At 47.2% G+C, this 26,408-nt stretch overlaps 1 protein-coding gene across 1 annotated transcript in view; it reads left to right on the top strand.

Moving 5' to 3' along the window:
* Window positions 1-24,433, top strand: part of OSBP2 (oxysterol binding protein 2) — a 140,176-nt gene extending 115,743 nt beyond the window's left edge. Inside the window, exons 4-14 of the mRNA XM_056859290.1 lie at window positions 1,110-1,302; window positions 4,076-4,196; window positions 5,185-5,251; window positions 7,174-7,338; window positions 15,542-15,787; window positions 17,059-17,179; window positions 17,885-17,988; window positions 19,693-19,788; window positions 20,756-20,943; window positions 21,935-22,155; window positions 24,266-24,433. Coding sequence (XP_056715268.1) covers window positions 1,110-1,302; window positions 4,076-4,196; window positions 5,185-5,251; window positions 7,174-7,338; window positions 15,542-15,787; window positions 17,059-17,179; window positions 17,885-17,988; window positions 19,693-19,788; window positions 20,756-20,943; window positions 21,935-22,155; window positions 24,266-24,408 — 1,665 coding nt within the window. The 3' untranslated portion in view covers window positions 24,409-24,433. The remainder of the gene's footprint in view (window positions 1-1,109; window positions 1,303-4,075; window positions 4,197-5,184; window positions 5,252-7,173; window positions 7,339-15,541; window positions 15,788-17,058; window positions 17,180-17,884; window positions 17,989-19,692; window positions 19,789-20,755; window positions 20,944-21,934; window positions 22,156-24,265) is intronic.
* Window positions 24,434-26,408: the final 1,975 nt, after the last annotated feature.

The following is a 26,408-nucleotide window of genomic DNA, read 5'->3' as shown; positions in this document are numbered from 1 at the left end:
TTTTGCTGAGAGACTTGCTTAACTGGTCATCTTTCAGAGGTGCTACACAACCTAGCAGCTGGGGCTAACTCTGGACTATGAGGTGCTGATACCTTTATATTGTGGGGTGAGCGGGTTGTATATCTTGGCTTTTAAATGTAAAATACAACTAAAGTCGTTAGGATAGACGGTTTAGAAACCAGTTGTCATGGATGAATTCTGATCTTGAGTGTTTGGAATCAGGAATTTGTACAAAGGCTCTGCCCTTGCCTTTGCAGCCCTGAATGCCAGCAAGCCAGTTCCCCAGGAACCTGTCCTGTCTTCTTTGTACCTGTAAAGGAAGGGCTTTTAAGCTGGCAGGTGCAGTTTGCTGGAGCCTGCCTCTAATTGCTGCCCAGGAGACAGCTATTTGTACTGGACTCTGGTTCACTACTGAACAGGGAAAGAGGACTGCCACTCCTGTTTGGCTCATGGGTGAGGGAGTGTGGGGAAAGAGTCAGCTCTGTATATACGAGATTTGCACCTGTGCCCAAGGTGATGTGTGTGCCCCACAGATCAAAATCCTGCACGAACACGACCCCAAGTTGTGTGGATATATTTCTAGTGTAAAGTGTGCAGGCTATGTGTGCTCTGTTTGCATGATTTATTCCACTTAGCATTTTAAGACTGCATATTTGCAGTTGCAAAGGGGTAACAGGAGCATTGCTGACTAGTGTGATAGAATACCCGTGCACAGATCGATAAAGGGAGAGGGATGCTGATAGGAGGGGTGGGGTCATGTGACACTACTTTCTGTCTGAACTGACTCCCCATTCTGGATTGTCTTCCGGAACATAATTCATTGTGCCGGTTTTAACCAAGGTTCCATGTCTTCTGTGCAAAAAACAAGACAATTAAAAATTATGCACCCGGAAATTCTGCAATCCGAATTCCATGCCCAGAAATGCTACAAATGGTATGTATACTGAACCCACTTGCATAATTCTGTACGTGTACAGGGCGAGCAAACAAATCAGTAATATTAGCCCTTCTCTTCCGCTACACGCAGCGCTGCTCTCACAGTGGCATTTCTAAACCTCTGCAGTCAGCTCATGCCCCAATCTTGACCAGAGTTCTCTTGTTTCCTGCAGGCTTGCCGGGATTTCCTAGAGTTAGCTGAGACTCACAGCCGGAAATGGCAGCGTGCGCTCCAGTACGAGCGTGAGCAGCGGACCCGCCTGGAGGAAACCATTGAGCAGTTAGCCAAGCAGCACAACAGCTTGGAACGGGCCTGTCGAGGAGCCCCAGGACTCACTGTGAATACTGTCACCCGTGCACCCAAAGGTGGGTTTCCGCCTCCATCCCAACTCTGGCGGCTACCCCTAGGGCAAATTACTTGTCCTGCCTTGCATAAAGTCCTTGCTTTCTCAGAGCAAAACATTCCAGGCAAGTGAAAATGCTGAATAGAAGAAGAAGAAGAGTTGGTTTTTATATGCCGACTTTCTCTACCATTTAAGGGAGACTCAAACCAGCTTATAATCACCTTCCCTTCCCCTCCCCACAACAGACACCCTGTGAGGTAGGTGGGGCTGAGAGAGTGTGACTGGCCCAAGGTCACCCAGCTGGCTTCATGTGTTGTAGTGGGGAAACAAATCCAGTTTACCAGATTAGCCTCCGCCACTCATGTGGAGGAGTGGTGGAATTAAACCCGGTTCTCCAGATCAGACTCCACCACTCCAAACCACCTCTCTTAACCACTACACCAAGCTGGCTAAAGGAATGAAATCTGCCCACTGAACTTGCAAGGCAATTTTCTGCTGATGAATCGTCATCTTGAGCCTAACAAAGACATTTTGGTGGTGTGCAGAGGAAGGCACTAGCAAACCACCTCTGTTAGTCTCTTGCCATGAAAACCCCAAAAGGGTTTTCGCCATAAGTTGGCTGCAACTTGACGGCACTTTACACACACACACACAAGATAGGTGTCCGTGGTAACGGGGGTGCATTTGATATGTATATAATATATATATTCCTTTAACGTTTCATTTAAGCTCTTATTTGAGTGATGGCTCATATGTTATGCTTTGAAAAGTACAATGTTCTTTGTCCTATGGAAGCTTTTCTGTTGATTTCAGTGCAGAAAACTATATTACTCCTGCTTTGCATAAAGTTCTTGCTTTCTCAAAGCAAAACAGTGCAGGCAAGCTCCGTTGGGCTGTGCTGTTGGACAGGGGTGTGACTGTGCTTATGTTTCTGTGTTTTGGTTGTGTATGAAGAAGAGGCCTGCTGGATCAGACCAGTGGTCCCTCTAGTCCAGTATCATGTCTCTCCCAATGGCCAACCAATTATTATGGAGGTCCAACAACGGGATAGAGGCCGAGGCTATCAAATCCACCAAAGGTATCCATGATCCAGGGGGAGTATCCAAACGGTGAACCTGATCTTTCAGAGAGTGCACTCCCATCCAGAAGAGACATTTCCTCATCCAGCCGATTCTCAGAGTTCCCCAGCATCATCTTTTCAGTCTCGTCTGGGTTGAGCTTCAATTTATTCTTCCGCCGCTTTACTTGGAGCAGATGAAAATAGACGCTGTACCACTGGTCTCTGGACATGCTAGTAGTGATGGCACATCTGTTAGATGCTGCAGGCCCCTTAATTGGTGCATCTAAAAGGTCTCCAGTCCAATTTTCAAGACGTGAAAGAGCCACCGCTTCCCAGTGTTGTGGGATGAGTCATTTGGTCCCACAGTGCTCCTTAAGACGAGGCTCAGTCTCTGACTTAATGCAATCTTCCGTGTAGACAGGACATATCCCAGGATTAATTTGAAAGCAGAAAATCTCAAGGGTGAGTAAAGAATGGAGCTAATTCTTCCATTGCTTACCAAAAGCAACAGTGGGACAAGGCCATAGCTCATAAGCTAAAGATCTACACATGCGGTACATTTCGAGTGACAGTGATGAATGGCAATTCTAAAGGAATGAAATCTGCCCACTGAACTTGCAAGGCAATTTTCTGCTGATGGATCGTCATCTTGAGTCTAACAAAGACATTTTGGTGATGTTAAAGATGGGTGGCCGTGGTAATAGGGGGTGCATTTGATATATATAATATATAGATTCCTTTAATGTTTCATTTAAGCTCTTATTTGAGTGATGGTTCATATGCCATGCTCTGAAAAACACAATGTTCTTTGTCTTTTGGGAGCTTTTCTGTTGATTTCAGTGCAGAAAATTATAGGAATTTCATGTTCAACTGGAGAGCTCTGGAGCTAAATTTAGCAACAGCGACAAAAGCAAAATGTGTTAGTTCACAATTGGGGATGAGGTGCACAGATATACACTACCTTCATTAAAGAGTTGTAAATGTGGACTGAGGTTTGGAAACAAATTCCAGTGGGATACCCTTATTAGGCTGTTGGTACAAAAACAAATAGAAGTCTTGTAATACTTTAAGACTGACTTTTTAAATTCTGGCATAAGAAGAAGAAGAGTTGGTTTTTATACCCCACTTTTCTCTACCTTTAAGGAGTCTCAAAGCGGCTTACAATCACCTTCTCTTCCCCTCCCCCCAACAGACACCTTGTGAGATAGGTGAGGCTGAGAGAGTTCGGAGAGAATTGTGACTGGCCCAAAATCACCTTCATGTGTAGGAGTGGGGAAACCAGCCCGGTTCACCAGATTAAAGTCTGCTGCTCATGTGGATGAGTGGGGAATCGAACCTGGTTCTCCAGATTAGAATCCACTGCTCCTAACCACTACACCATGCTGGCTGTCCAAGCTGGGTGATTCGGTAAAAATTGGTTTGTCTTGAAAGGTCTACAAGACCCCTGTTTTTGATTGGTTGAAATATGGAGTAATTGCAAAATGCAAATGACAAGCAAAATAGTTACTGCTGAAGTTCCCACAGCTGTAGAATCAGAATCAGAATGGTGGATGGGCACTTAGAGCAGACATCTGGTAGAGCTCAGTCAGGAGAGACAGATTCTGTGTAAGGGTTCTGTCATGCATCTCTACTTCTTGAACCACCTGCCTTTGTTTTGCTTGTCAAATATGTTGATGTGGGGAGTGTGGGGGAGGGTTGGCAGCAAGCTTATCCGAATGTCCCTCTGTGCCAGCAGGGAACGTGCTGACCGTGAAAGGGGAAGCCAGCGACGAAGATGAGGACACAGAATACTTTGATGCCATGGAGGACGCGCCATCTTTCATCACAGTAGCTGCAGATCCCACGAAACTCCACAGGTAGGTGTGGCTTGGCCGTGTGGGCCCTTTTCAATGTCTGCTGTTTCAAAGAGGTCAGGTTGCCTTCTCCTAACACATTTGGAAGGCTGCTCTGTAAATTAATAGGCTGGTTGCATTCACCCTGAAGGCAAAGGGATAACTTCCTCCTGTGCAGCCAGTCAGCGTCTCTGTGTCTTAGGCTCTGGGTGACAGCAGCTGCCCAGAACTCACTTCACCTTCCCTGCAATAAGGTAAAAGGTAATGGTTCCCTGTGCAAGCACCAGGTCATTCCTGACCCATGGGGGTGATGTCACAACCCGACATTTACTAGGCAGCCTTTGTTTTATGGGGTGGTTTGCCAGTGCCTTCCCCAGTCATCTTCCCTTTACCCCCAGCAAGCTGGGTACTCATTTTACCAACCTCGGAAGGATGGAAGGTTGAGTCAACCTTGAGCTGGCTACCTGAAACCAACTTCCATTGGGATCGAACTCAGGTCGTGAGCAGAGCTTGGGCTGCAGTACTGCAGCTTACCACTCTGCGCCATGGGGCTCTTCTGCGATAAGGAGCCTATTATATGTGCGTAGGTGGTACACGAGGCCGGAGACGGAGTTCCAACAACAACTGCTTTATTGAACGAACTAGAACTGAACTGCTGAACTGTGCAACAAACCTGACTTATATGCCAGCCCAGCCACCTGGGGCCACGCCCCCTCAAGTCCCTGATTGGGCGGCTGTAGTCCATTGTCCAATAGAACACACAGGCGAAGGAGCCTGGGGAAACTCCAGGCTCAACATGAGGCTGGCTTCCCAGCTGCGTACATTACAGAGCTTGGCTTGGGCACAGAAGCTGGATTGGTAAGAATGTGACGTAGTTCATTTTACATATCAGAACCTACCCTTTGTGACTCCCTCAGTGGTACATTCTCCAGCGGGCAGGTGTTGTTTGCGTACTGCATTGGGTCACCATGTCCTGTTTCACCTCCTGCTGTCATCTTTGTGTTTTCTGCAGACGCACTGACAGCAACCTGAGCGGGGCCAGTGAAGGTCGTGCTGAGGACTGGAATCTAGAGGACAGCGTGAGTGTACTTGGATAGGGCTCCAGAAATGGCAAGAACCCAGGATTGGTTCTCTTTGCTCTGGGGTGTTTTTCATGAACCCAGTCCGATGGTGGCATGCATATCCTAAGAGTGATCAGGGTCGGACATCAGCCTCTTGTTTCTAATTCTGGCATTTTCCAAAATATGTGAGCAAAGAGGGGACATAGATTGCTGGGCAGGGATTGAACACAGTGGGTTGGAAACTTTAGTCTGGAGCCAGACCACCATCTAGTACACTGGGCGGCGTGTTCTGTTCTTTGCGTAATTTGGGATGATTGGAGACATAAGCAACAAAATATCACTGTCTCTAGGAGTCCCCAACGTTTTTGAGCTTGCAGTCACCTTTGGAATTCTGACAGGTGGTGGGCGCAACGACAAAATGGCTGCCATGGGAGGCAGAGCCAGCCACAAAATGTCAAGGAGTGAGTGGGCTGCATAACTCTGAAACAGGGTTGCCAGCTCCGGGTTGGGAAAGATGTGGAGATTTTTGGGGCGGAGCCTGAGGAGGGGAGGGTTTGGGTAGGGGAGGGACTTCAATGCCATAGAGTCCAATTGCCAAAGAGGCCATTTTCTCCAGGTGAACTGATCTCTATCGGCTGGTGATCAGTTATAATAGCGGGAGATCTCCAGCTAGTACCTGGAGGTTAGCGATCCTACTCTGAAAGTGAGTGAGCATAACTCCAAAAGTAGCTCTTCAGCATTTCAAATAGAAACTCTGTTTGATAGGATACCTTTTTAAATTAACATACTGTTTAAAAATAATTTTTTGCATGCACAGGAAATACGTATACATGTTGAGCTAGCTGATTTCTCTACGTCTGCTATCCCTCTGCAGATCACATCCAATCCAATCACGCCTGCTGTTATTATTTACCTGCTACTGACATTTACATGCTATTGCCACTGGGGTGTCTGAATTCACTCTTCTCTACTTAAGGACAGATAGACTCACATTCTAGCTGTTATCTGAAGAAGTGAGCTGTGACTCATGAAAGCTCATACCCTGCCAGAAATTTTGTTAGTCTTTGAAGTGCTACAGGACTCTTTTCTACTGCTAGCAGTATTTGCTTCCATTTTACAGGCATCTAACACACTTATGGACAAGGAAAAACTAGTTCTTCTTCTGGCTTATCCCCTTTACATGAGCCCTTCTCTCATGAGCCCAGCCACTGTTACTTGTAACAATAAACATTGGTGCTGAAGAGCTGGTGTGAGGCCCATGCAGATGTGTATAGTAAGAGGGAGATTCTGGCCAGATTTTGATAGGCACATAAATGATCTTTTAAAAGTGACCAAAATTTGATGTAACAATATTATTATCAACTTCTACCCGAATTAGAAAAATACATTCAAATAGGGAATGTCTGATGGATTCAATAGAATTCAGGGAGAAAGGAGTGAAATCGCTTCCTTCCCATCGGTGGAGCTCCAGTGATGGGAAGAAGCAGGAAGGATGAGATCATCCCCTTCACCCTTCTCACTGCAGCCCGCTGACCCATGTCAGTGCCGCCACCCCAGGAATCAACTTTCCCAGTGTCGGAAATGGCTTCTGGGGAGAGGGGGAAATGGGAAAGATCTGCAGACTTCAGTGCCTTCTGCTTGCCAACCCAGGTTAATTGAGGAGAAGGTCAGTGTGTTGCAATTTGTTGGAGAATTGGACTTGGGGGTTTCTCAGTCCCTTATCGATTCCATGGAGAGGCCCCTCAAGTGATTTTACGTCACTCAGTGCAGGAAGGGAGGTACAGTTTGGTGCTTAAATCCCCCTCCTTTAGGCTTGCATATTTGGCAGTATTTTTTAAAAAGCGTTGTGGGCTGGGGGACACGTCCATGTGTGCAGAGCTGGGGAAAGGTCATTGGAAATATTAGACCCTTGACTAAAATTGGCTGTGCTTCCTCCCCAGGTGTTTGAGTGCTCCACTCGGTCCAGCTTTGACGTTACAGGAAAAGATGTCATGTCCAAGAAGAGCAGACGGACTCGAATCCCAGACAAACCCAACTACAGCCTTAACCTCTGGAGCATCATGAAAAACTGCATCGGCAAGGAACTGTCCAAGATACCGATGCCTGTATGTGCTTCTGCCTCTGCCCCATTCGTTCCCTTATGCCAGCTCAAGGCTTATGTTTCATCTGTCATTGCTGTGACTCTGCCAAGCTGATGGGGTTTCAGTGCCTGCTAGTTTTAGGGCAAGCAGTGCTTGTGCTGGAATTGCATTTGAACTTGTGGTCTGCCCCAGCCATCAGGCGCAGGGAAGCAGAGGAATGATCAGGGGACTAGAGCAACTGCCCTATGAGGAGCGGTTAAAACGCTTAGGACTGTTTAGCTTGGAAAGAAGGCGGCTGAGGGGAGACACGATAGAGGTCTATAAAATTATGCATGGTTTGGAGTGAGTGGACAGGGAGAAGTTTTTCTCCCTCTCCCATAATACTAGAATGCGGGGTCATCTGCTGAAACTGGAGGGTGAGAGATTAAAAACTGATAAAAGGAAGTATTTCTTCACGCAACGCATAGTTAAATTGTGGGACTCCCTTCCCCAAAATGTGGTGATGGCTACCAACTTGGAAGGCTTTAAGAGGGAAGTGGACATGTTCATGGAGGAAAGGGGTATGCATGGCTACTAGTTAAAATGGATACTAGTCATGATGCATCTCCATTCTCTCCAGGATCAGAGGAGCATGTCTGTTACCTTAGCTGCTGTGGAACACAGGCAGGATGGTGCAGCTGCAGTCATCTTGTTTGGGGGCTTCCTAAGGCACTTGGTTGGCCACTGTGTGAACAGACTGCTAGACTTGATGGGCCTTGGTCTGATCCAGCATGGCTTTTCTTATGTCCTTATGAGGTCAGAGGAATGGGGTGTGAGTGTGCTCACTCTTTCAGGGTTGTCTTCCTTTTGAGTAAACGCAGTAGCTCCCTGTCCCTCTTCCAGTGCTGCTGAAATCACTAACTGATCCTTCCCTTTAAAGCTACCAAGGAATTTTGTCTTCTTTCAAACAAAGGAAGTGTATTCATGCATGTATGCACACACCTTTCTTCTGTATGAGAAAATGACAGCTCCAGCACACTTTCCCATCTGACTCTCCCTTCTCCTTCATATGCCCTCCCAAACATGCACCCTTGCTTTGGACAGGAAAGGAGTGTCCTGTTGCATCTTTGCCCCTGCATCAGACCTGCTCTGAAACCATTTAATTTTTGTGCAAGCAGCCATTTTAAGACTGGCAGGAAAAAATCAGGCGGCTCCCAGAAGCATAAATTCTGCTCTCACCTGTGCTAAAGCATCAGCTACACCACTGAGCTGTGACCTGCTATGTTCTTGTTTCACATTATAAATAAGGGCACCTTTAAGGGCTAACTGGCCACCAAAACTCTCCGCTTGATGGCCGCTGGATTAGAGATTGTGTGCAGTGGAGATTGTGTGGCCTGTGCCACTAAGCAAGTAAAGCAGGAAAGTGGCCTGTGTGCTTTGGTCCCCAGGCATCTGGAAAGCTGGCCAAGGCAGGCAGTGTTCCAGCTGCACACGAAGCCTCCGGCAGTTGTTTCCAGCATGATCAGATATACTTAATTGGCAAGTAATTGAATGCTTCCTTGTGCATTTCTCAGCTCGTGGAGCAGAGCTGCTTCCTGACAAGGCTGGGCCAGGGCAGTTGCTGCTGCTCTTTGTAGCAAATGTTGTGCTCGCAGTTGTTTGCTTCATACCTGGCTCTCACACTGTGTGTAAGGAAGTCACCCTCATCCTCTTTCCTGCCTTCTACCTCGCTTTGATGGGCCTGATTAGTTGCACCTGCAACGCTGTGCAAAATCTATTTTTTCTTTTCTCACAAGAACATAGGGAAAGCCCCACTGGATCAGATCAAGGGCCCTTTCAGCATTCCCATTTCTTACAGAAGCCAATCAGATGCCACCAGGAAGGCCATAAACAGAGCTAGAAAACAAGTGTCCGTCCACCCAGCGCTGCTGTCTCCCTCACACTGGTGTGCAGGAGTGTAAGCCTTTAAGCATGGAGGGGCTATGGAGCCATCATAACTAGTAGCCATTGTATCGGTATTCAAAAGTCAGCAAGGCCCAGCTTGCCAGTGCTGCTGCCTTGTCTCTTACTTTATTGGAAGCTGTGCCTACTGTCTCTGGCCTAGGTGGTCCCTTCTCCATAACAGCTTGCCCAAGACTCCTCCGGAGCAGTCTCGATTCACATACCTCCGCACATCCCGTCATTCTCATACTTCCACCTCTTCCATCACTTCAGTCAGTTAAAGCCCTCCCCAAGCCAGAAGAGCCCCCTACAGAGTTGAAACCAGACTTGATCCACCCACCCTTGCAGTCTCTAACATTGTCTGCTGTCGCTCTCTCCTTGTTGTTGGTTCCCTTCCCGATATCCTCCCAGAATCTTAGTCCATATCTCACACCCCACACACATTTGGAGAGAGTGCCAGTTTTTTTTACCTGATGGGCACAAACTGGATGAAGAGTACAATTAACCCACAATTCACTCACCCAAAGAGAACATCAACTCCTTATCTCCCTATTGGAGAGCTTTCCTAAGGATATATTAAATAATTTTTGCACCTTTTATGTTTTTGCTATTTGTTTTGCTTGCTGACTGTTGCAAACCTCTTCTTGGGCTAGCAGCAGGTGGCGGCTGACACCACCAGGCTGGCACACTCCCGCAGTCACCCCGTTTCAAGACAATAGGCTCCACTCCACCACCGCTGCGACACAGGGACAGGCTCCTGGTGAAAGCCACTGAGGCTCTTCTTAATAGCCCATAGATTGCAGTTTATCAATCATCCCTGTATCCAACACTGCAGGGCATGCTTAGAATGTAGTAGAAGAGATGCAGTAGCCAAACAGAGTGATTAAAGGCTTTAAATCTGTTACTAAATCTTTTGCTTGTGGCAACAAACAGATTACATTCATGTAGGAACCATGCTGGGAAATATTTAGAGTTGTAATATCATTTTGGCATGACAGTAAATCTCCCTCATTCGCAGGGAGCTTTTGGTGCACACAACTAAAGACTTGTGCTAAAGACGTGCCCATAATACGCTGTTTCAAAGAAAAATGTGATTCTGTTTATATTCTGCATTTGTGCGTGTGACTCTCAGTTGTCCCTCTCATCTGCATTTACTGATTGCACTGGCTTAGGTGGAGCAATATCGCATCACATGGGACTATTCATTGCCCCCTGTTCCCCGGTTTTTAAACGCACCTATTTCGCTATGCAAATTGACCTTTCCAGTTTCCTCGCTCTACCAAACCTCAGCACTTCTCTTGTTTGGCACCTTTCTCTCCTTGTCCCAGTATGCAGAGTAGGCCAAACAACCCCTCTTTGATAATCTGCAACCATTGCATCGGGTGGTGAGAACATACTGCAGCACTGAGTCAAGAAAATGCGTGCTTCCTCCCACCTTTCCAATAGGCTGTTCTGCTTGCTATTGATCATCTGGAATCCAGATCCCTTTGTGCAAGGGCAAAATAGACTTTCTGCTCATGAGGAATGAGGTCCCTGCTGTTCCTTTATGGAGGTGAAGCTATATGATCTAATAGTCAAAAAGGGCAAGAGTCCAGTAGCACCTTAAAGACTAACAAAAATATTTTCTGGTAGGGTATGAGCTTTCGTGAGCCACAGCTCACTTCTTCAGCTGTGGCTCACGAAAGCTCATACCCTACCAGAAAATATTTTTGTTAGTCTTTAAGGTGCTACTGGACTCTTGCCCTTTTTGACTACTACAAACAGACTAACACGGCTACCCACTGTGAATTATCTATATGATCTAAGTGTAGAGATGGACATGCAAATAAACTGGCGGTGCTGGTTTTGCATCTTGTTGACTTAAGTCACTTTTGCCAGTGACTCAATTCTAATTTTGTTCTCAGTACAGGTGCAACAGATGGTTGTCTTCTTTTAATGAGTATTCCAGTTTGCCTCTGACTTCTGCCTGCTTTTTTGAGCTATGTGCTTGGTCACATGTTCTGTACCTGCAGCGTTAAAACACAAGAAGAGAAATTGAATGTCGGAAGGCGTCTTTATACCAAGAGACATTTAGATGTAATAATCTGAGAGTCAGGCTCAAACTGTATGTGATGCCAGGCGATCTGTGATTGATCTCCCCACTTTTTAAATTGTTACTGATATGCATTTTAGGTGGGAGAGGGGAGGAGAGCTGGAGATTTTACTGTAGCAGTTGTACTGCATGACGCATTTCCCTGCAGGACATTTTTGTAGTCTCTCTGCAGAAAAGTTTCAGTGCATCAAATTCTGTCCATCTTTTAGATGTACCAAGTTTAAATATCCTGGAACAATAATTATTCTTTCCTTTGTTTGGCTCCAGTAGGCTGGAATTTTGACTTAACTGTAGTCACACCACAAAGTGCAGAAGGCATTTAGCTGCACCAGAACTTAACCCTTCTTTTCAAGGGCCATTTATGCATGGTCAATTTTGATGCTGGCTCACAGCTCTTTTTTAAAATGCGACTTTAAAAATGCCTGTTCATGGTCCCGAATTCCACCCCCCCCACTCGCCTGTGCCTTCGTTCCTGTGTTCATAGCCATTAGCATGTGCATAGCTAACGCACCGCTGTTGTTTTGCACGGTTCCTTCAGGAGATTCTTCATGGCGGGGGTGGAGCAAACACAAAAGGTCGCGTTATAGGGGCTCTTAAGTAATGCGAAGCAGGTATGCAGTCACTTCCAGAATGAAGGTTCAGCGTGAAAAATTTAAAAAAAATATGTGGGGCAATTCAGCCTGGAACGCGCTGCTAATTACCATGCAAAAATGGCCAAGGTTTCTGGATGATCTCTGTGGCCATTAATTGTGCTGTGGGTTACACAGCATGAATGCTTAGGGATGTATATCAGGCATTTCTATGAGAAGAACCTTCTCCCTGTGATTTTTCCACTGTGGGTTGGTACAATTGTGATTGCCAATAAGGCTCACAGGGAGAAGTTTAATCAGCCTCCCTCAACACCACTGCTGCAATCAAATTCACAGTCCCCTGAGCCTGTATTTCAAAAGAGAAAGAGATCGGTCATGGTTTTGCAGTGTCATGTATAGTGATACTTTGGAGAATATGAAAGGTTCATAAAGTTGGCGGGGGGTGGAATTTGGGAGGGGGGACACATGGAGGAAATCAGGATTCCAAACAGGACATGTGTCCATATCCAACAACATTCCAAACACTTAACGGCACTTATGTTTTCTGCCAATTCCCCTCTCCCACTAGTACTCCCTCCCCAACAGTTCCTGAAGATTCACTAGCTCCCAGGAACAAAATTTCAGCAGGCTGCAGCGGGAGGAAGAAATCAGTAGAAATTGCCACCCCCTCCTAAGGAAACAAGTTTTTCCCACTGTGTGGTTGGATACAGGCCAACCATAGGAGGCGAGAACAGCAGCTTTGGTAGCCATCTGGCTACTCAGGCCTGTGAACTGATGTTAATCCAGGAAGCTAAATAATCTGAATGGACCCATAGGGAGCAAGGTTGCAGGCAGAAACCCACCTTGCCATAACCATTATTTATTTTATTACATTTCTACCCTGCCCTTCCCAGCCAAAAGGTTCTGGTCTGGCCGTAATGGCAGCTGTAGGAGGCATTCCATATTTTTTGTATCCCATCTTCCTCCAAGAAGCTCAGAACCCACACCACAACCCTGTGAGGCTGGCCAGGATGAGGGCGGCCTGCCCCAAGCCCCTCCAGTGAGCTAGATTATAAATGCAGGGATTGGAACGTGAGGTTCCCATGTCGAAACCAAGCATTTGAACCTCTCCATCATGCTGTTTATCATGCAGGCCAGGAAAGCTATTCAGTCCCACCATGCCATGTTTTGCACCGGCTGCTCCAGTGTGTCCCTCTTTTGCTGCTGAAGGCTTCAGTGGTGTGATGCAAAGTAACCCTTCTCCCATTCTTTTGATTTTTTTCTCCACCAGATGACAAATTGTCTTCTCCCTTGCCCTTCACACCAGCAGCCTCCTTGTACTCTCACCTCCTTGGGATGACGATGTGCAAACCCAGGCTGTGGTGTGGGCGGGAGTCAGCAGCAAAGGAGAGGAACAGCTCTTTGAGAAGAGGCCATTCCTCCCCTCCCTGAAATTAATGCCAGTATCCTGTCTCTGGGGAGGTGTTCCAAACGCTGCTGTTTTTGCAGCCAGCTGAGGAACTCAGTTTCTCCGGCCAAATGATGACCATCAGTAGTGCTTGCAATGGGGGGGGGGGGGGAGAGGAGAGACATGCTTTCCAAACCACCTCAACATTCAATTGAATATCTTTATTGCCCTTAAGGTCTTATGGACAGCATTTGCAGGTAAAAGGCCTTGTCCCAAGAAAAGGGCTCTGAGTGTGTTGTGGTTCTGTGGGAACACAGAATGTGATATGGGGTGTGGAATTTGGATTCCTCTGAATCGCCGTGTCAGTTTTTCCCCCTTATTGCCTTAAGCAAATCTCCCTGCAGCCTCAGAACTCCTCCACCATTTGCAGAGTGGGAGAGTTACTATTGCCCTACCCTATAAGACTGTTGTAAGGACTCCTAAGACAAATGTATGCAAAACACATTGAATACCCGTATTTTCCGGCATACAAGAAGACTGGGCGTATAAGATGACCCCCCATTTTTACAGTTAAAATATAGAGTTTGGGATTGTCCCGAGTCCGCAGCCTAGGGTCGGCCCTCAGGACTGCGCCCCAACCCCGCGGCCACCCCCAGACCTCCTGGAGCGGCCAAACCCGAGTCCGCGGCCTGGGGCTGGCCCTCGGGGCTGCGCCCCAACCCCGCGGCCACCCCCGGTCCTCCTGGGGCAGCTCAACACCACTTACCGGGGCGGGAGAAAGAGAGGGCGGGGGCGGTTGGATGAGCTGGCAGCGCGCCGGGAGGCGGGGCTGGCGGGAGGAACAGGAGGAGGCCGGGGGCCGACCTCCCGGCATGGAAGAGTGTGTGCCGACCCGGCCCGGCCGGAGCAAACCCTGGAGGCGAGGCGGGGAGGGAGCCTCCCCGGGCAGCGGGAGCCCCACAGCCAGAGACGCCTGCTGTAGCCAAGGCTCAGCCCTGGGCTCCAGCGGGAGGGTGGGAGCCCGAAGCAGTGGGACGTGGCTCTCGGGGGGAGTTGGCGAGGGGAGAAGGGAGCGGGGAAGAAGAGGGGGACGGGGGCAAGAGTAAGGGCCCTCGAGAAGGGCGAGGCTAAAGGCGAGGGGAGGACTGAGCCGACGGCCCGTGGAGGGTGGGGCTAAAGGAGGGTTTGGAGGGGAGGGAAGCCCATAAAGACAGAAGCTGAAGCGGAGGCCGGGGAGGAAAGGGGGCATGTTGGGTGTGCTAGGCGGCAGCCAAAACACCCTGTGCCGGGAGAAGAGAGTGGCCACCCCAGCCCCGGCCAGCCAGCCGCCTGCCTGCCTTGCGCTGCCGCTGGAGCGCAGCCGAGCACTTCCCTCCGTGCACCCCGGCGCGCCTGGCTCCGACTCCGAGCCGGGCAGTGAGCGCCCTTGCCGGGCTCGCCTCCCCTCCCTCCTCCGGCAGACATGGACAGAGCGGAGGCGGCTCCCCAGGCAGATTCTTCAGTCCGGCTCGGAATTCAGCATCCGGCGTATAAGACGACACCTGGCGTATAAGACAACCCCCGACTTATGAGAAGATTTTCCTGGGTTAAAAAGTAGTCTTATACGCCAGAAAATACAGTACTTTAAATGCTATGGTATGGTGGAGCCGATGTGATGTAGCAGTTAGGGTGTTGGACTACAACTAGGGAAACCCAAGTTCAAATCCCCCCCCCTCTTCTGTGTAATGGGCGGGGTGACCTTGGGCCTGTCACTCTCTCTCAGCCTAACTTGCCTTACAGATTATTGTGAAGATGAAACAGAGGAGGAGGGGACCCATGTACACCTCCCTGAGATCTTTGGGGGAAGGGTGGAATTAACGTGATTACTTGATCTCTCTGAATGAAAAGGAGAAGTGTCTGGAAAAGGTGCTAGCATTTATTTATTTACTTAACTTCATGTACTGCCTACTTTTCTCCCCAGTGGGAACCCAAAGTGATTTACATTGTTCTGCTCTCCTCCATTTTACCCTCACAACAACCCTTTGAGGTAGGTTAGGCTGAGAGTGTGCCGCTAGGCCAAGTTCACCCAGCAGCCTTCCATATGAGAGTGGGGATTCGAACCTGGATCTCCCAGATCCTAGTTCAACAGTAGGATATAAGCTTGTGTGAGCTCATGAGCATCATATTTAGCAGGATCCAATGCAGAGTCTGGGGGTCAGATTATTCCTTCCCATTCTTTGCTCCCTCGGCCTTCTGCAGGTAAACTTCAATGAGCCGCTATCCATGCTGCAGAGGCTAACAGAGGACCTGGAGTACCACGAGTTGCTCGATAAAGCTGTCAAGTGTGAGAGCTCCACGGAGCAGATGTGTTTTGTGGCTGCTTTCTCCGTGTCTTCCTACTCGACGACGGTCCACCGGACAGCCAAGCCATTCAACCCACTCCTGGGAGAGACCTATGAGCTGGACCGCCTGGATGAACTGGGCTTCCGTTCTCTCTGCGAACAGGTAAAGTGATGGGTTGGTGAGCCAGAGCAGTGCTAGTGGATGAGGAAGAGTGTGCTGAAATCTAGCGAGAGAGGGATACCGGGGTTCAGATCCCTTACTCGGCTGTGAAGTTCACTTGGGCATCCTTAGGACAGTCACTTTCTCTCAGCATAGGGTTGCTTTGAGAATGAAGTAGCATAACCCCAAGTCTGATGTCCTTTCATCTTTGGAGGAAGGGCAGGCAGAATGCATACAGGATAAATTTAAATGTTACTAAATAAAGGGCAAAATTTGTTCCACGTGTGCATCTCTGCATTTTGATATGGTCTGTTTTCCTGAGTCCCCAGCCTGTCTCTTTGTATGTACAAGTAAACAATGCACAGTGAAGTGACTTTTTCCACATGCCAGACCCAGCGGCGTGTCTCTCTTTTTGTTCTTTCCTCTCTCTAGTCCTCCCTCCAGCTTCCCTGAACAGATTGTAATAGTCTTCTGACTAAAAACCAGTTATCCACATAGGATCTCCTCTTGCCAGCTCCGGTGCCTTGGACTCTGTACTGCACACACAAGAGCAGAATCTACCACTGTGCAACATCCCTACTGCAAATTCAGAGAGCCTTGGCATCTTTCTGTCTGTGTCATCTTAAAGTCTGTACAATGACAGGGGAGAAGCATGGAAATGGGTTGCCAGGTTTTGTTGAAATGAGTTCTGCCCACACAGCTCCCAGCACCTAGATTTCAGCCCTTATAGACCTTAATCCCAGCCCACCCCCTCCTTTTTTCCTTGTCTGTTCTCTTAACAGAAAGCCAGAACACCCATATTACCTGGGAAAGAAAATTGATTCTTCATGTAATCCAGGCAATTTATGGCCAAAATCCATCATTTATATATCTGATAGTGACACGTGGCCCCCATCTGCGTATATCTAAATCTACAGATTGTGGCCATATCGACACTAAACAGATTTCCCTGCAAATTTCGGGGACCTTCTCTGCAAGGGAGGGGCCATGGCTCAGTGGTAGAGCCTCTGCTTGGCATGCAGAAGGTCCCAGGTTCAATCCCTGGCATCTCCAGTTAAAGGGACTAGGCAAGTAGGTGAGGTGAAAGACCTCTACCTAAGACCCTGGAGAACCACTGCTGGGTCTGAGTAGACCATACTGACTTTGATGGGCCAAGGGTCTGATTCAGTATAAGGCAGCTTCATGTGTTCATGTGTTGTAGCTGACATGGTCATTCAGGCCATCCCCATCGCTGCTTTCCTGGGAGTAACATTTTCAGGGCTTGTTTCTCCCAGGTGAGCCATCACCCCCCAGCTGCAGCCCACCACGTGTACTCCAGACGAGGCTGGACACTATGGCAGGAAATCACCATCGCTAGCAAGTTTCGGGGCAAATATCTCTCCATCATGCCACTGGGTAAGGAGTCTGCTCTTCGGGTACCGAATTATATTTTCTTGCCACTCGCAGACAATTTAGAGTGGGGAGTTCATTTCCTCTTGGATGGATTTCGTCTTCATCCCTGTGGCCTGCTAGAGATTTCAGGAAATGGTACAAGACCACTTTTTTAGTTGCATTGTATTGAGGCTGTGTGAATCTTTGCAACTTTTACATTGTAGATTTCTCCTTTTCCTTGTATTATGAACAATTAAAAAATAATTTTTCATTTAGTACATGGCTAGAGGTGCAGGCAATGTTGTTTTCAAAGTACTGGAAAATTAGCCTCTGCCACAGTGTTATACCTTTTGACCTTCTTTAGTGTGGATAAAAAGCAAGTAAGGGGAGAGAGGTATAAAAGATACGTTTACATTTTTGAATAGGGTAAAAAAATTGAGTAGGGAGATTTTTTCTGGGAATGTACTAGAATTAACTAATATAACTTGCAGTGGCAGCAAGTTATCTAAAATAGATAAATTCATGGAGTATTGATGTGCCATCTACTATTCTACTGGTCTTGATGATGTATGGTTGAGAAAAGGGTTAGTGTCTCTTTGTAAGGGCACAGATGATTAAAATTTTCATTTGCTGCTCAGGCATAATCCATATTCTGGTGGGCAAGCAGGATGTTGATTGGACAAGCCATGCCTTTGTCCTAGAAGCAGTCCTTTCTCCCCTTCCCTGCAGGTGCCATCCACCTGGAATTCCACTCCAGCGGCAACCACTACATCTGGAGAAAGGTGACCTCCACTGTTCACAACATCATTGTGGGCAAGCTCTGGATTGACCAGGTCAGTGCTCAGCAGCAAAGCAAGAGCTGCCCTTGAATTCTAGAGGGATAAAGTAATTATCGCAGAGAAGTGGTCAGTAACAGAGATTGAAGGGATCTGAGAGTAAAGATAGAAGCCCAGACTATACTGGGAGTGGGGGAAGTCTACAGCAGTTTCCTGACCCACAACCTAATGCATTTTATGGGGCATCATTATGTTTTTAGACATTAAATGTAAATTTCAAGTGCATTGACAGATAGGCATATTACAATAGGTATGTGCAACCGGAAACCCAGGCTTGGCTGTAATTCCCTTTCAGGTGCACACGGTGTGGCCATCCCAGGTCTGGGTTTATAACAATACATCTAAAACTAGAATTCTTGTTGTATAAGATAAGCAGTCAATCAGAGATTCCAAGCAGACTCATAACAGTAACATCAAAGAAAATGAGGAGACAGCTTGGTGCAGGAACTGGTGAATTAGGGGGCTGTGTGTCTGATTCTTATGTGTGATAGTATATTCCAGGGATCCATGTAAAATTTTTTAAAAGTATCAAAGTCTGTTAGGTTTTTTTTTGCTTAGTATGATTGTTGATATTTCACTCTTAAAGCAGCTGCATCACTGGAAGGCATCTTTAGCTTTTGTAGGAGGTATTAGGTTTTGGTGAAAACAGAAAGTGGCTCCAAATGCTATGCTGCTTTTAGTTGGAAAGAGTTTGTGTTGGCTTTAATTTTAAAATGTGATGTGGGCATTTTCATAGTGCGTCATTTCTCTCCTACTAGCACAAAGTAACATTGCTAAAAGGGGCACGTTTTAAAACTTGGCACAGTTGAGATATTTGTTGGTGTACTTCATTTATTGCCATCCTTTCTTGTTGAGACTCAAGACAAATTACAGAATTATAAAACAATAAAAATAATGCAAGCAATGAATGAATCAATCAAACTAGCTTACAGAGAACGCAGTGGAATAAAAACAGCGGTGTTCATCCAATACACAATGCGATATGAGAGGGAAGGGGGGGAAACTGCCTAAAATGTTCACAAATCATTAAACCTACAGCCCTACTCCCTTTAGAAAAAGGCCCTCCTGAAAAGTTCCGTTTAACTCAGTCTGCGGAACAAGAGAAGCATGAGAGACTTCCTGACTTTGTCGGGCAGGCCATTTCCACAAGGTGGAAGTCACAGCAGAGAAGGCTCGGGTACAGACCACTGTTGTTCTTACCCCTTTGCAGGGTGACACCTTCAGAAGCCTTTGCTCAGATGAGCGAAGCTGTCTCGGCAGAGCATTTCAAGAGAGGTGGTCCTGCAGATATGTGGGTCCCAGGCCATGAATGCCTTTGTAGGTAATGACCAACGTCTTGAATTTAACCCAGAAACTAATCAGTAACCAACAGAACAGTGACAGGATAGATGCAATATGCATACTCCACCTTGCTGCTGGTAATAAACGAGTCGGTGGCATTCTGAACCAGCTAGAGTTTCTAAGTTGTCCTCAAAGGCAAACCCATGTGCAGGGCATTGCAATAGTCTAGCCTCAAGGTTACTGTAGCATGGATTCGTGTGGCCAGATTAGCCGGGCTCGGTAGGGAGCCATCCTCTGGTACCCATATCAAGCTCAGGGTGTTTGCTCATGCCTTTGGGGTGGTCAGGGAATACCCTGTGTTCCTGATGATGTAGGAGTGGAGAAATCTAATATCAGTCTCTTTGCAATTTTCCCCTTCAGTCTGGTGACATAGAAATCATCAACTACAAGTCAAAAGACAAATGCCAGCTGAAGTTTTCCCCCTACAGCTATTTCTCCAGGGATGTTCCGCGAAAGGTAGGCATTTTCCCAGAGACATGCAATAGTCTTAATTTGCTGTTTCCAAAGCCCAGCAGTATACAAAATGCAGTGTTTATTTTTTTATTTTGTTTACTGAGAAAAGGTATTTGTCTGCCTGTCCAGAGGCCTGCTTGAGTTGGTTCACACAGGAAAATACAAACAGCACACCACAAACAGCACAACAGTTTGCAATACAAAAAGAAGCAAACAAAGGAAACATTTGCTGTAACCATGATGCTGTTCCCCCCCCACCAAGGCTTTGGCCATATTGTCCTAATTCCAACAACAGCTAAAGCAAAAGTAGCCACTCTCCGTGACAAATAATATCCAAAACTAGGTTTTGTCTTTGGTGGTGGAAAGTGCTGTCAAGTCACAACCAACTTATGGCGACCTCTGGTGGGGTTTTCAAGGCAAGAGATGAGCAGAGGTGGTTCGCCATTGCCTGCTTCTGCGTAGCGTCCCTGGCCTGCCTTGATTTGTCTCCCGTCCAAGTACTAACCAGGGCTGACCCTGCTTAGCTTCTGAGATCTGACGAAACTGGGCTATCCAGGTCAGGGCTTTGCCTTCGACCTGGCAGTATGGAGCCTGGATTGCTAAAGCTATTGCCAGACGGCTGATGAGTGATTAGCCCCTCTCCCTCCCCACCAGTGAGCTTCCAGATTTGGTTTATGTGATAGTATATATGCATCGCCTTATTCATTTATGCTTCAGCGGCAGGGCAGGGATGCACAACAAGGATTATTGCATGTTTACCATTGAGGGAGTGCTGCTGTTGAGCTTAAAAGCGGTTGGGCACAGTCCAGCTGAAGTGATATGATGCTTAACTACTCATAGAAGGATTAAGCACATGTTTAAATGTCTCCCAATGAAATGCATTCTGCATTGATTTCAAGCAACCGGTGCCAAAGCCGTTTCCCCCCTTCTTCTCTCTCCTCCCACCCCTTGCCCAACCCCTTCTGGACAGGTGACAGGTGTTGTCATGGACTCAGAAGGCAAGGCTCACTATGTTATGTCTGGCACGTGGGACGAAAAAATGGAGTTCTCCAAAATAGTGCAGAGCAGCACGGGCTGCAGCAACACGGAGGGCAAACTGCCGAAAACGGTCTACCAAACCCTGTCCCCCAGGATCCTGTGGAAGAAATACCCTCTTCCGTAAGTTTCACCCCCAGGGTGGAATTGCATGATGTCAAGCCACTTAGACGTGGCTTGCGTTTCAAAGGTGTGGGAGGGGGGGAATGTGGGTGGAACATTGTTATGCCCACTGTGATTGGTGCAACTGAACATTTGAAGTTGCCACATTACAAGTCAGAGGATTGATCCATGCGTCCCAAGTGGCAGCACTTCTCCAGGGTCTTGGGCAGGAGATGTGCTATTTGGGCTCCCTTTAACTAATTGTTACTTCCGTTTCCACATCCCATATGTCCTGTTGGGATGGTGAGGAGGGGGCTCAGCCTGTTTTATCCTCAGAACGACCCTGTGAGGTAGGATAAGCTGAGAGGATGTGGCTGGCCCAAGATAACCCAGTGAGTTTCACGGCAAGTGGGGATTTCAACCGAAGTGTTCCACATCCAACACTTTATAATACTGACTCGAAGATATCCGGGACCGAACCCATAATAGCCTCCTTACAAAGTATACATTCCATCACCAAGCTGCTAAGATCATGGGTGCAATGAAGAAAGACCCCAGTGTACCTTGGGCCAGGCCAAGATATTTTGGCAGAAAGCCAAACAAAACAGCAACCCACCCACCATTTCTTAAATCTTCTTCACAACTGCAGTTGGAATGCACAAGGACATGAGTGCTTAGGCACACATATAAGACTATCTCCTGTTGCTGTTTTCTCATGGACCTCCAGTGGCCAAATATTAAAGAATTTGCCTTGGAAGTGAAGAAGGAAGGCAGGAGAATCTTGTCTAGAATGACAGTCATTCAGCCAGAGGGGCGCAGTAGTTGGGGGCCCCTATTTGGGTGGAAAGGTGACATAGAAATATATTAAATAAATAAATACTTGTCTCAGTGGAAGCACACGTTGCCCTTTTGGCTTTTAAAAGCGACTATTAATAGATGGAGGAAGGCAGGGTGGGGTTGCCCCTAGCTGGCACTCTCCCACTCACATCAAGCGTTGATCGTCCTCCTTCAGGGAGAATGCTGAAAACATGTACTGCTTCTCCAACCTGGCTTTGACCCTGAATGAGATGGAGGATGGTATGGCCCCCACAGACAGCCGACTAAGGCCTGACCAGCGGCTCATGGAGAACGGCAAGTGGGATGAAGCCAACATGGAGAAACAGAGGCTGGAAGAGAAGCAGAGGGCTGTTCGTCGCCAACGGGAAGCAGCGGCCGTGGTGGCCCTGGAAGAAGGTAGGTGGCCAAAGTATAACTGGAGCAGTTCAGACATCAGCAGAACAGGTAGCCTTCTGGAAAGTTTGGTGACCCACGTGTAGTGGTTAAGAGCGGTGGTTTGGAGCGATGGACTCTGATCTGGAGAACCAGGTTTGATTCCCCACTCCTCCACATGAGTGGTGGAGGCTAATCTGGTGAACTGGATTTGTTTCCCCACTCCTCCACACGAAGCCTGCTGGGTGGCCTTGGTCTAGTCACAGCGCTCTTAGAGCTCTCTCAGCCCCACCTACTGTAGTGGGGAGGGGAAGGGAAGGTGATTGTAAGCCGGTTTGATTCTTCCTTAAGTGGTAGAGAAAGTCGGCATATAAAAACCAACTCTTCTTCTTCTTCAATGCCATCGAGCCTGCTATAAGGTCCTGTTAGTCAAAACTGTGAAGTTGGGTGTGAAATTCAGTATTTTTATTCAAATTCAAATAACCTTTAATGGCGTAAGATAACAATTAATATAAATTTCACTTAGATATCAAACAACCATAGAAACATAGTTAAATACATCAAATTACCCCCAGTTCTCTTTTCAACGAATCTTTAGGACATTATTAAGAAATCTGGCCACTTCCACAGTGATGTCGGGAAACACATCTTTCAGTACATGTCGTTCTTTAGCTTGATCAGTCAAGCCCATTCGGTTAATAAAAATGGGGTCAATGTATTTAAGCCGAAGGTGTGTATAAAAGGGGCAATAGAAAAGGATATGCCCAATTGATTCTACACTTTCTAATGCACATGTACAAAGTCTATCATCATAAGTCAATTTTTGAAATGTGAAATTCAGTAAAACCAAGCCTCCAGTTAGTGTGGTAGAACTGGGAGAAGTTCCCTGTCTCCAGAACCCACAGCGGCAGCTTCATTCTTTGAGTGCACTGTTGTGTGGGGGTTTTGCACGCTCAACGTACTCATGATTTTGTTGGCATTCAATCCACAAGCATTGGAGTCAGTTTGGGCACGGTTCTTCTGCCCCTCTGCCCTCCCTCACAGTTTAGGAGCCGGTTTATTTTCTTCCACATGAACCTTTAGTAATGAGGATTTTCAAGGGAGGATGTTGCTATCATAGGTGGTGTCACAGCATCCCCCCTTTTTAAAAAATGGCACTAAAATATCACTATATCACTAGAGCATTGCAACAATAGGCTTAGCAGGCTCTCTGAATGCCTAGTTATCATTTTTTTAAAAGTAAGTCTTAAGTCTCTTTGCTTGTGGAGATATGAGGCAGAAGGCATATCTCCATGAGGGAAGAAGAGTTGGTTTTTATATGCCGACTTTCTCTACCACTTAAGGGAGAATCAAACCCGCTTACAATCACTTTCCCTTCCCCTCCCCACAACAGACACCCTGTGAGGTGGGTGGGGCTGAGAGAGCTCTAAGAGAGCTGGGACTAGCCCAAGGTCACCCAGCCGGTTTCGTGTGGAGGAGTGGGGAAACCAACCCAGTTCACCATATTAGCCTCCACCGCTCATGTGGAGGAGTGGGGGAATCAAACCCGGTTCTCCAGATCAGAGTCCACTGCTCCAAATCACTGCTCTTAACCACTACACCACGCTGGAAGGCACTAGAGACTTTATTTTTTTAACAAAAGCTGGGAATTCAGAGAACCTGCTAAGTTTACAAGGGTGGGTACTATTGTTACAGTGCTGTAGTGATACATTGATATTTGAATGCCTTTTTAAAAAACGTGCTGTGTCATTTAAAACAAAACAAAACCATTTGTCTTCAGGGTGGGAGGGGAGAGAGGGAGTGGTTTGACCACAGCAGCGCCATCATCGAAAAATGGGCTGTGGAGGTAGGTGGGAGTGGGCGGAACAAAGAACACCAACAGAAACATTACACACGACGAAAAAACAAACTCAAAATCGGCTTCCAGAAAAAATCAGAATAAAAGTGGTCTCAAAAAGAACCAGAAAAAAACTCGTGGAAAACCCTAAGTGAAAACTAAAGGCACAAAAATTACACGTGGAAATCAGGGAATAAACCAAAAAAGTATGGGGCCATAACCAACGGAAAAAAAACCCGTGTGGAAAAGCTGGTGTAACGTGCAACTTTTGTGTGTGTGTGTTTTCTTTTTTTATAGGCAAAGACTATGAAGGCTACATCCCTCTGTGGTTCGAGAGGAAGGTAGACCCTGCCACGGGAGAGCTGATCTGCGTTTACAAGGGTGGATACTGGGAAGCCAAGGAGAAGCAGGACTGGAGTATGTGCCCCAGTATCTTCTGAGCCTCCTCCCACCCCTTACTGGGCTGGCGGGTGCCAGGAGGGGCCTCCCCATCTTTTTGCAGGATCCAAGAGCCAGCAGTTAAAGCACTCCAGACAGCTGCAGCAGCAGCAGCAGCTCTCTCTGGCAACACACAAACTTCAAGGAAACACACAGAGTTTAAAAATATTTAAAAGAAAAATTTAAAAAGAGAAACAAAAAGACAAAAACAAAACAGGGATTCCAAACCTATTTTTATGCACTAATAAAATGGCATTTGATTTTTTTTTTAAGTGACTTTTTTTAGCTACCAATTAGGAGCGAGGAGGTGATTGGATTGGTTTCCTTTTTTAAGCCTGACCTCTTTATTGCTGTGTCAGGAGTTGCAGCCTCCTTATATATTTTTGAAGGCTTGGTATTATTAACCAAGGCTCTGACTTCCAAAGATGCACGCATTGCGGGGAATGATGTATGCTTTGATTCTCTTTTTGGGTTTTCTTTTTGTGTGTGTGTGTGTGGAGTCTTAAATTCATTTTTTTAAAAAAGTCTATTGATAATTCAGGTTCCTTTCCTAAGGATGTGGGCAGCTCTGCGCTCCATTCCCTCTTTGAATTCTAGGGAGAAAAATGGAGCATCTGAGGTGCTACTTGCAGCTGCTTCTTTGGGGAAGGGTGGAGGAGCGTCCTTGGCGGGTTGGTGGATTTCCTTCTGTGCTGTTGAAGTACTCGGATCCAGAGCCTGCTAATTTTTTTGTGTTTTAATTTAGAATCCATTTTCTCTGGAGAGACAGTTTTGCGTTATGGAGAGCGGGCGTACGGCCTTTCGTTTTGGTTCTGTCTCAAATTCCTAATACAGACGGGGCAGCAAGCCTTATTTCCGGCTTGCCTTACAACAAGTTAGAGCAGGCTCCTTTCTTGCTCTGTAGCAGAGATTTTAAAAACCCTGTAAGCTGACTGCCGGTGCCGCAAACAGTGTTCTTTGCAGCCCCAAGCTGTCTGCCCTTTTGTGGAAGGACTTGGGAGGAGGGGAGGATAAAGTGTAATTCTTTCTCTCCTGTTGCATATTAGGCAGAGAACAATGGAAATGAACTGCAATGAACCCAGGCATACCTCAATATCATTTTTTGCTTTTTGTAGAAATCTCCAAATATTAGTTGGGCAAACGCAAGCAGAGTCATTTTGGGCACTCTCCTACGGCCTGGCCATTTAGCACTACCTGCCTCCTTTCCTTGCCAACCACCGTAAGGTCTGTAATTTCCCACGGTCACTGTTGTGGCAGCATTTCAAACACACCCTGGCGGTCAACATGCCAGCAGTCACAGTGAACCGCAGCACAAAGGTGACGCATGGCCAAGTCGCAATGACTGACGGCGCAGCCAGAATTGAGATGCAGATGAGTGCACAACTACTACCTAGAAATAACCTCCCCATTCGATACCATGTTTATTGGGGTGGGGGAACCCCCACGAACTAGTGGATGTTCAAGGGGGAATGCTGGAAATTCTGGCTGTGGTGACACCACTGTTTCCATGCACAGCTAGGAACAACTAACGTACAGGCATTGCCGGGAAAGCAGTGTCCAGGTTAGACACAGGGCGATTCTCGTGAGACAGTTCAGGATCTGGCTCCCAATATCGCCCATTCCACCTCTTCTTCCTCACCTAGGCCTGGCCAAGGCGCTGCCATGCCATGCGCTTTGAACCATCCGCTACTGAGACATCCCTCCCTGCTCTCCTGTTATCAGTGCTCTGACCAGAACTGCAAAGGCACCCAGTGGTTTCAGCCCTGGCCGACAGATCATAATGCTAGCTTGGAAGAAGGAAATCTGCACTGCATGTTCCTTTTCCAAGGCTTACCAGTACTACGTGTGACTGACCGGTGCTTGGGGTACGCTCCAACTAATGTCCTTTGGGCCATGGAGAGCTGCCCAGATCTTCTCTGGCTTGAGATGATATCACTGTGGTAGACAGCTAAAAATCTCATGGCGTGTCCTACCTGTGATGACGAAAATCAGCAATACTCCT

The sequence above is a fragment of the Euleptes europaea genome, chromosome 13 (assembly GCF_029931775.1).
Source record: "Euleptes europaea isolate rEulEur1 chromosome 13, rEulEur1.hap1, whole genome shotgun sequence".
NCBI classification, from domain to species: Eukaryota; Metazoa; Chordata; class Lepidosauria; order Squamata; family Sphaerodactylidae; genus Euleptes; species Euleptes europaea.
Note: the sequence above shows the minus strand (reverse complement) of the source record. Positions and strands in the feature narration are given on the sequence as shown.